Source organism: Gouania willdenowi, unplaced genomic scaffold (assembly GCF_900634775.1).
Source record: "Gouania willdenowi unplaced genomic scaffold, fGouWil2.1 scaffold_350_arrow_ctg1, whole genome shotgun sequence".
NCBI lineage: Eukaryota > Metazoa > Chordata > Actinopteri > Blenniiformes > Gobiesocidae > Gouania > Gouania willdenowi.
The window spans coordinates 59719-70367 of NW_021145113.1; the positions used below are offsets into that span (position 1 = coordinate 59719).

The 10649-nt window shown below is 37.9% G+C and overlaps 1 protein-coding gene across 1 annotated transcript; it reads right to left on the reverse strand.

Moving 5' to 3' along the window:
- Window positions 1–3680: 3680 nt before the first annotated feature.
- On the reverse strand, window positions 3681–8350 carry LOC114459808 (protein NLRC3-like). The gene is made up of 5 exons (XM_028441956.1): window positions 8205–8350; window positions 6214–8005; window positions 5966–6139; window positions 3824–3929; window positions 3681–3718 (listed from the first exon to the last, which is right to left on the reverse strand). The coding sequence occupies exons 1-4, from the start codon at window positions 8314–8316 to the stop codon at window positions 3854–3856; spliced, it is 2154 nt and encodes a 717-aa protein (XP_028297757.1). The 5' UTR covers window positions 8317–8350; the 3' UTR covers window positions 3681–3718; window positions 3824–3853.
- Between the last annotated feature and the right edge of the window lie 2299 nt (window positions 8351–10649).

Here is a 10649-nt window from a genome sequence, read left to right on the forward strand (position 1 = left end):
GAACAGTGGCTGATCACCTGAGGTTATAAAAACAACCTCACCACCTAAAACGTCTAATCAAAGGTGGGGGGGCTGAACTGTACATGGTACGTGGTCTATAGATTTAACTAGGACTCTTTAGAGAGATAATAAAGACATAAATACACTCAAAAATCTGTTTCCTTGTAAACTATATAAATATTAGTAGAGGCATAAATTAACATAACACCTGGTTACATTTCTGTTTTGTTCTAATTACTGTTTTATTCTAATGATTTGATTTACTTTTCAGTTCTTTGGGTTATTTTCTGACTTTTTTATTCACTTCTTTAATAATCTCTGTCAGTTTGAATATTATGTTACAACTGTGTAAAATATTGTCATTTACCTCTATTTATGTTCTAAAAATCTCACAACTAAAACCTTTATGTGTATTTATATCCTCAGATAGATAAATAAATATGTAGACATGGATGGAATTAGATAGAAATTAAGACTTGAAATATTTAAAAAAAATCATAATCAACCTTTGAAATGTATATAAATGTTGTAGTTTTTTGTTCACAGGATACAGACATCACCAGCTGAGAACAGAAACCATTGGATAAGTATTTGATTTAGTCAAGGACGTATGTTTAACTTTAATTGTGATTTTATTATTTTTAATAAATATAATAAGTTACAAGAGAGGGCAATGATAAATTACTTTAAATATAAATTAAAATATTCTGAAACAAATCACCTGCTCAGTTAGGAAATAGAACAGCTGATAGAATAACACTAATTAACTAATATGGATTCATATAATTGTAATTTAAATGAGTAAGCGATATCACTGTGTTTCAATAGATTTTTATTATATTGATAGATTATTTCTGCACAGTTTATATTAGAGGGTGATCATGTGTTTTTGTCGTTTGTGCTTCAAAAGCTTCCATATAAATTTGATAAAGATTGATAGTAATTTCTGAAAGTCATTTCCTGATTGGTCGCTGTGGGCAGGCAGGACCGTGAATGTATTTTTCCTCACTAAGAAATAAGAATCAATCAATCAATCAGTTAAGGTTCCTGCTGTGGGTTTTCACATTCACATGGAAAGAGAAGTGATATTAAAATAAAATACACACACACTACATAGCAATCATAGACTCACCTCACTATGTGGTTTTATGTAATAAAGAAATTATAAAATCTGTAGTGAATAATTCTTACAACACCTTTTGTAATCATGTGATGTTTTATAAAATAGATTTTGATGAGCATGTATTCAGTTATTGTTTGTACAGATAAATATAAGTGGCTAATTTCAAGTTTACTGTGTATATTCAATTTAAACACAAATCATGTTTGTATTCTGTTCTGTTCTACTTATAACTTTTTTTCTTATATTAAAACATAGTCTAACAGTAAATCCAAATAAATGTAATAAAGTTAAATAAAAGTTTTTGGCCCACTCTAACAATGGTAAACAAAATAGGAATATAACTTGAAATAAAATTAAAGGAAAAATAAATTAACAACCTTACTTTAAGTAACCTGATATTATAATTTCCAAATAAAGTTAATATAACATATTAAACATAGTCTGAATTAAATATTTTGTCTTATTCATAATTTTATATAGTCACACTGTTAAACAGTGTGAAGAGAGGAAATGTTAGAATGGATTATTATTCATGATTTCTTTTTGTGTGTAATACTATAATTATATATCTTTATACTCAATAAATCTATTCATAAAATATATTCAGGTCAACTTGTTAGCTGTCATTTTCAGAACAAGGACAAACAGTTTCAGAACATCTGATTTCAACTTAATCTAAATCTAAAAAACAACACAACCATGTACGTAAACGAAGAGACAAATCAGATATAAACAAGACAATCAGATTAACACTAAAATGTCAGTTTGACCCGAGATGCACAAAGTCTAAATCATTAACAAATAATTATAATTACATTTTAAAATTAATCTTAATACACGTTAAACAACTCATGTTCTATATATCTAAATAAATCAAATAAACAGACACCATAGACCCCTAAATGATCAATAATAATGAATAAATCTTAAACATAATTTGTATTGCTTTAAATCACCAGCAAATGACATCTTTAACTAATTACAAGGAGCTGATCATTTGATTTCTAAATATATAAAAACACTGATAAATCTATGTTTGGGGTCCAGGGAGTGAGCAGACCCTGAGGACCACAGCTGTGTTTTAGATGAGTGTCTGTTCTTCTATTGACTTGTTATGACTTGCTGATTCATTTTCTGTTCATCTCTAATAAATTGATTGATTGATTCAGCAAAACCTCTGACTATGTCTCGCTGTATGAAATCTCAGATACTGAACACCAGAGTTAGCTCGAAAACTCTAACAATTGTTGAACAATGATATTTGTAACATAAGTCTACAGTTTGAAATAAATGTAAAACGTTTTAAAAACATACATATTTTTGTTTTAATAATTGTATGAGTGGGTGAAGTTAAACATTTTATTATTTTATTTTATGCATTGTTGGAATGTCAGTGCTAAATAAATATTTTCATATTTTAAAGGCAGGGAGGTGATTTTTTAAAGCTAGCATGATTTTGAATGTAGCTTACCCCCCTTCCCTCTGTGCTCTGTCTCACTCACATGCATTAGCACCGCTGCTGCAGAAGTGGATCTAAGCTCATTGTTTGTATTGTGTAGACTCTACGTTATCTCATTCAGCAGTTAGTAAACACTAAACTTTATCATTATAAACTGTATGTTAAAAAACGTGACTAAAAACTCTGTTTTAAGTTCTTCACCAATGATGCGTTTTGGTTAATAAAAAATGAACCATCTTTTTTCATTGGTCAACGTTTGTACAGGTTTACAGCTGCTACACATGATGGATTTTCTTTGTTCCTTTTTCAGAGCTCATAAGATCTTCATTTCTGTCAGAACATTAAGAAAATTTCAGCCAAAAACTTAAAAAGTGTATCTGGAAAAAATCCCCTACCCTACCTTTTATTGATTGATTATTTGAAGCATTAGTTTTGATTTATACAATTGCATAGTTTTAATTTTAGTGGTTAGTAACATTCAGAGCTGGAAATTTATTTTAGTTTTCAGTCAATAAGTCACATTTCGGTTCATCCCTAATTTTTTGACTTGATAACTTGTGTCAGAGAAAAGATTAAAATGTAATTTCATAAGCAAACTGCTTCTCTCGTCTCCTTTTTCGGCATGTACAAAAAATGTAAAAAAAAAAAAAAAAAGTGAATGTAACCCTGTCGGAAATAAACTGAATAAATAAAAAAAAAATAAATAAGATATAGTTATATTTTTGTATGAACACAATCCTCACTGATTGGTTCCACCTCCTCTGATCTTCTCTCTCATTCCTTCATCAGCTCCTCATAGTTCTCCATCAGCCTCTCCTCACTCCCTTCTTATCTCTGTCCTTCATCCCTCTAACCTGTCCCAGTCCTCCTCCTTTAGTGTCCCACCTCTCACACCTTCATCACATTCCTCTGATACAGCTCTCTGTCACACATGTGATGGGGATTGATGTGAACATGTGATGAGCTGCTGTGATGTGTCTCACCTCAGAATGTTCAGTCTCTGAGAGAGCAGCTTCACTGCTGAGTCTCCTGGATGGTTGTAGCTCAGGTCCAGCTCTCTCACACTGGAGGAGTTGGAGCTCAAAGCTGCTGCCAGAGAAGCCCCGCCCACCTCTGTGATGACACAACCTGACAGACTGGATTCAGAAAAACATCCACAACTCAGGAAACAAGTGAGAAGACGAGGAACAGGCACTGCATGAAAAGTGGGATTTCCGTCAGTTTCCTTCACTGTAAATTACCGTTAACTCTGAGTAAACAGGAAGTTCCAGTCAGCTCCAGATAACTGCCAGGAATTGTCGTAAACTCACAGCACAAGGTGAGAAAGTCTCCCCCCAGCTTCTAGGACTGGGTAAGGTTTTCACATGTAAATGACCATACTGTGATCTATATAAATGTAAATCAGGACTGTCTCCACTGTAAAGACACACAAGTCTCTGAGAGCCAACATGTTTGTATGGAGCTTTAATTCCTCTTTAAAGCAGAATAAAAGTTAATTCCTCTTCAAACTGATCTTGTAAACACTTAATTCCTAATACATTTTATTCTGAATTAAATTTAAATCTGAATTAGGTAAATGTGACTTCCAGTCCGAATTTAGAATAATGACCAATTTGAGCGTTAATACAGGAAAGATATTCTGTGCATTTATTTTGTCCTTTTGTGTATTTTTACTGTAAAATGTATGTTTTTTTGGAGTCATAATATGTACTTGTGTTGCCAATTTGTGTTTTTTAAAGTCACTTTTGTGTATTTCTGTTGTGATTTTGCTTGTTTGTTAATACTATGGGTTTGCAGTCATTTATTGTGTTTTTCTTGTCTTTTTGTGTTTTTTTGTTGTTGTTTTTATTGTGAGTTATTTTGTGTATTACTGTTGTTGTTTGGTTCATTTTTGTAGTAGTTTTGTACAGCTTTTGAAGTATTTGCTATGTTTTTCTTGTCTTTTACTGTATTTTCCTGTAATGTGGAATTCTATTTTTCATACTGTATTCTTGTTTTTGTTTTTTGTTTTTCTGCCATTTTGTACGTTTACTTTTTAGGCCTCATAAAAATAGACCGAGGGATGCATGTGGAAACAACAAAGAGTTTTTATAGTAAATGTGTATGTTTTTCTGTCTTTCTGTGTATATTTGTTGTCTTATGTTATGAGACATTTTGTGCATTTCTGTTGTTCTTTTGTGTATTTTTCCTATAAAATGTATGATTTCTGGAGTTATTGTGTATTCGTGTTGTTTTTTATTTTTGCGTTTTTTTTGTTGTAATTCTTCATGAGTTTAAATATTTAAATACCAGTTAAATGTTAAAAGTGTTAAAAGAGTGTTAAATACACATGATTTGCTTGTCTCTTTATTGTTATTGTTGTTTATCTGTGATCCACTGAGTGTTCTGAGTTAGACTATCTGGGATCGATTGGTTTTGTCTCCGCCCCCACACGTGCTGTTTTCCTCATTCTACTAACGCTCCTGATGGAGGAAACAGACTAAATCACATTTGTGATCATTTCTCCTCTTTTCAGGTATGTTTATAGTCAGAAACACAGCTTATATGTCAGAAATAGGTTACTAACAAATAAAGAGTTTCATGACATTGTAGTTTTGATATTTGAGTTTGATAAGAGTTAAGTTTTATGAACAGTAGTAAGTTAGCAGACTGTGCCATGTGTAGCAAGCTCTGTTGTTAGCTTCTGTTTCATATGAGCATGTGTTTAAAATATGTTTTACTGTTCTATGTAGTTTGATTTATACACTTTGATTAGCTTTAGATTAGCTCAATACAACTTTAAGACTAACATATTTGATGCTTGAAAAAAAAGAGTGAGAAAATGATATATTGCAGTTAAATATTGTTTTTTTACACAACTCAGAGGGAAACAAAAAGTGTTATGAACACATACTAGGGTAAGATTTTAATATAAAATAGTATAAGTAAATGTATCTGACACTATTTATTTGTTGTGACAGACTGAGCTCGTCCCATAATTCACCTGTGACTTTGATGTAAACTCTCATTACAAGTCCAGACATGTGTAAAGTGGACACTGGAGTCTTTATATGTAAGTAACTTTAATCTGGAAAATAATCTGTTTTGTTGTTTGTGGTGTTATTATTTTACATAATTATGCCTGTTGCCTTTCTTTTTCCCAGTATCATGTAAGACATACTATGAGACAGTCTGGAAGAACTTCACATTTAGTCATCCAGATCTTTAGACACAAACAGAAGCCATTAAAGCATTCACAGTGGGGGTGGGGGGACTTCTCAGTGAACTGCTGATAACTGCTGATAATCCTGGGCGTTTACAGGAATTATCAGGCATTCACAGGGTGGATAATCTCAGTTTTCATGCAGTGAGGACAATGTTGATGGAACATGTGATCCACTGACCTGAGAGAGTCCAGTTTACAGTGAGGACTCTTCAGTCCTTCACACAGCAGCTTCACTCCTGAATCCTGCAGATCATTGTTACTCAGGTCCAGATGTTTCACACTGGAGGACTGAGAGCTGAGGACTGAGGACAGAGCTGCACAGCTTCTCTCTGAGAGACCACATGAACTCAACCTGATGAAGAATCAGAGAAACCTTACAGATGTTTGTCTGTGACAGAATTAAAGACATGTTCTAAAGTCACATACCCAACTTTCTTGGAGACTTTGATCACTGGGAGCAGCTTCAGAAAAGCTTCCTCTGAAGGAGCTAATCTTTTCAGGTCAAAGACATCCAGATGTTCTTGTGATGACAGTAAGATGAAGACCAGAGCTGACCACTGAGCAGGAGACAGTTCCTCTGTGGAGAGACTTCCTGATCTCATGGACTGTTGGATCTCCTCCAGCAGAGAGTGATCATTCACTTCATTCAGACAGTGGAACAGGTTGATGCTTCTCTCTGTGGACAAACTCTTACTCAGCTTCTCCTTGATGTATTTAACTGTTCTCTGATTGGTCTGTGAGTCACTTCCTGTCTGTGTCAGCAGGCCTTGTAGGAGCCTCAGATTGGTCGGCAGTGAAAGACCCAGCAGGAAGCGGAGGAACAAGTCCAAGTGTCCATTTGGACTCCGTAAGGCCTCGTCCACAGCACTCTGATGGAGAAGGTTAAAGTCAGGCTGACCACTATGGGGAAGGTTCAGTGGTTTATGTTCCAGCAGGTTGACTTTAGAGCTGATGAAGGTCTGATGGACATGAAGAGCAGCCAGAAACTCCTGAATGCTCAGGTGGATGAAGGTGAACACCTTATCCTGGTACAGGCTGCTCTCCTCTCTGAAGACCTGTGTGAACACTCCTGAGCACACTGAGGCTGCTCTGAGGTCCATGCCACACTCTGTCAGGTCACTGTCATAGAAGATCAGCTTTCCTTTCTGCAGCTGCTCAAAAGCCAGTTTCCCCAGAGACTCCATCATCTCCCTGCTCTGTTGACTCCAGTGTTGATCTGTAGCAGCTCCTCCATCAAACTTCACCATCTTGACTTTGTTCTGAAGGACCACATAGTGGCTGTAGATCTGAGTCAGAGTCCTGGGCAGCTCTCTCTCCTCTCTGCTCTTCAACATGTCCTCCAGAACTGTAGCAGTTATCCAGCAGAATAGCGGGATGTGGCACATGATGTGGAGACTACGACACGTCCTGATGTGGGACATGATCCTGCTGACCTGCTCCTCATCTGTGGACCTCCTCCTGAAGTACTCCTCCTTCTGAGGGTCAGTGAATCCTCTGACCTCTGTCACCATGTCCACACACACAGGAGGAATCTGATTGGCTGCTGCAGGCCGTGTGGTTATCCAGAGGCGAGCTGATGGAAGCAGTTCTCCTCTGATGAGGTTTATCAGCAGAACCTCCACTGAGGTGGACTCTGAGACATCAGTCAGGGTCTGAGTGCTGAGGAAGTCCAGAGGGAGCCGACACTCATCCAGACCATCCAAGATGAACAATACCAGGAAGTCCTGGAAGCTGCAGATTCCTGCTTCTTTGCTTCCAGAGAAGAAGTGATCAACAAGTCCCACCAAGCTGAAGCTCCTCCCCCTCAGCACGTTCAGCTCTCTGAAGGTCAGTGGGAATGTGAAGTGGACCTCCTGCTGGGCTTTGTCTTCAGCCCAGTCTACAGTGAACTTGTGTGTTAAGAGTGTTTTCCCAATGCCAGCCACGCCCTTTGTCATCACTGTCCTGATTGGTCGAGGTCTTCCAGGAGGGGCTTTAAAGAGCTCTTCTAGTGTGATGGCTCTTTCTGCTGTGTCTGATCTCCTGGATGCTGTTTCTATCTGCATGACCTCATGTTCCTGGTTGACCTCTCCACCCCCTCCCTCTGTGATGTAGAGCTCTGTGTAGATCTCCTTCAGGAGGGTTGGACTTCCTGCTTTAGCCACGCCCTCAGACACACACTGGAACTTCTTCTTCAGCTTGGACTTCAGCTCACGTTTGTATTGAGGAGCCTTTGTTCCTGAATGAAGACAAACTTAATGTTAGAATGGAGAAGTCAGAGCAGGTTTGAACATTGGAGATCAAAGTGTGTGATGTTCTCAGTCTGGATGGTTCCTCAGATTAAATGTGACTGATTGAATTGTGTTTTCAAAAAGAAAAGCCAGCTTTGTGTCCTTCATGTGATGTTCTTCACTGTGAAGATGTTCACATGCTCTTACTGCTCTGCAGATGCTCAGCCAGCTCCTCCTGCTTCATCCTCTTCAGGAAATACAGTGTGATGTTCAGAAAGGCCTCCCTGCTCCTCCTCTGCTCCTCATCTTCACCCTTCATCTGACTCTCTGAGCACTCTGGGTCATCTCCATCCACAATCTTCTGTATGTGTTTGAGTTCAGCCTTAACAAAGCTGATAATGTTGTCCTCCAGCAGCTGGAACACAAGTACATTAAAGGTGATAATGAGTGAAGGCCTGCTGAAATCATCAGTGTGTGTGTGTGTGTGTGTGTGTGTGTGTGTGTGTGTGTGTGTACAGTGGTTTGATCACAGACTGACACAGGTTTAGTGTCTTTGTAGACGTACACACCGTAAAGATGGCATCAAGCTCAGCTCCAGAGGAACCATCCACACCCTCCAAGCTGCTGTGGAGAAGACACAGACACTCAGACATGCTGAGGAGCAGCTGGAGGAAAGCACAGGAAGCTCTGCTAACATCATGTGAAGATCAGTAACAGTGGTGATGTCCAGCAGAGCCACAGTGCAGTGAGTGTGGAGCAGCCTTTGGAGCTCAGCTCACGTGTGGAACATCTCAGCATGTTTCCACTGAACAGGAGAACAAGTCTGTTGGACTGAGGCTTTATTTGTCTTCAAGCCTTCACAAATCTGAAGATCACACAGTGTCTAAGACTCACCTACACACTGGAGACCATTCCTACAAAGCCTTTTCTCTTTCACCTTTCACTGTTTGCTGAGATTTACATCAACACCACTTCAATAACAAACATAGTCCATCAATTTTTTTAAATTTTTTTATTGGGGGTGCTTACCACTCTCAATGGGCCACTTTTCATTCTGGCTGTTTAACACACCACACTAAATAGGGCAAACATTTAAAACACAATATATATACAAAAATAATAAATAAACATGAAAACACCATACACATATAAAACTAATTAACTAAGGCTCCTGTGGTGAGGGCGGTCCAGGTGAACCAATTTCTTCCAAAGCTGGTGGTCCCATACCAGCAGATCTGCATCCTCCACAACAAGTCTGTGTTGTCTGAGATCGCCTGTTATGATGTTGACCCATTGTGTGCGGGGTTGGTCTCCTGGTCATCTCCAACCAGCTGCCCTTGGGTCAAACTGGAGAATGGCTTTCGTCAGATAGTCAGGAGGTAGGTGAAGGACATGGCCAAACCACCATGTGTGTCACTGTGCAGCCTAGCAAGATGCTCTAGGCTGACATGTGTGGGCTCTTAGCACTTCATTAGAATAAAAATAAACAAATAAATACGTGAAATCATTTAAACTGTGGACCCTGAATCTATAATCTATGAAAGTTTAACTTTTTGAATGAAATTATGGAAATTAAACAACTTTTCCATTATATCCAAATTTTTTATAAAGGGTCTTTATAAGAGGGTGTGTACACTTTAGCAACCTCATTCTCTCAGTTTTTATTTTTTTATTTTTACTTCATCTCCCTGAAACGTTTCAGTTTGTTTTTCAATTGCATTGTGCAGGTTATAGGTCACATTAAAGGTGGAAAATACTGTGAAATTATTTATATATATATATATATATATATATATATATATATATATATATATATATATATATTGTCCCTCCTCTGCCTACTCTCCATAATAGTTTTGAAGCCCTCTATAGAGATAAACTCAGTCCAATTGAGCGACTGAAACAACCACCAGGAAAACATCTCCACCACTGCTGGGACTGAATTCCCATCAGTCCAAATCCTCCGTAGCCTGTCTAAAACTTCTCAGAGCAGCAGTACAGAGACACTCTGGTTCCACGTACAGCCCTACAGCCATCAACAAACACCGCTCTACTCCACCTGCTGCAGAGCTGCTTCTATGCAAAAAGACCCCAACGATGGAGGGTCCCTAGCAGCCATCAGTGACCCTCTCACCATCAGACGCTCCTGGTCAGTGTAACAGGCTCACACACATTCCTCGTCACTCATTATTGGTGATTCAATAACAAGGAACACCAGATTATTTAATGCCATCACACACTGTATTCCAGGTGCTACAGTTCACACTATCTGAGACAAACTTAACCAAATGTTACCCACACTGCCAGCAACTGTTACTAAAATAGTGTTACATGTAGGAACAAACAACAACGTTTTAACCTGGTCAGACCAGATTATGAAGTGGATCAGATCTGAGGGAGTATAAAAGCTCCGCCTCCTGGTGGGCAGCACTATTGTTGCTCTTCACTGTCATCATGGATATGAATTCATGATATTTATTTAATCAATCAATCAATCACATTTTATTTATAAAAAGAAGCTCCTTTCATACAGCAAGTGTAAGATCATAAGCTCCTCCTCCTGCAAAGACGCTCGCTCTGCCAGTTTTCTCCATTGTAGTGATTGGTCAGACGCTGCTAGCTCCACCCCTTTCATGTGAACGTGCACGTACC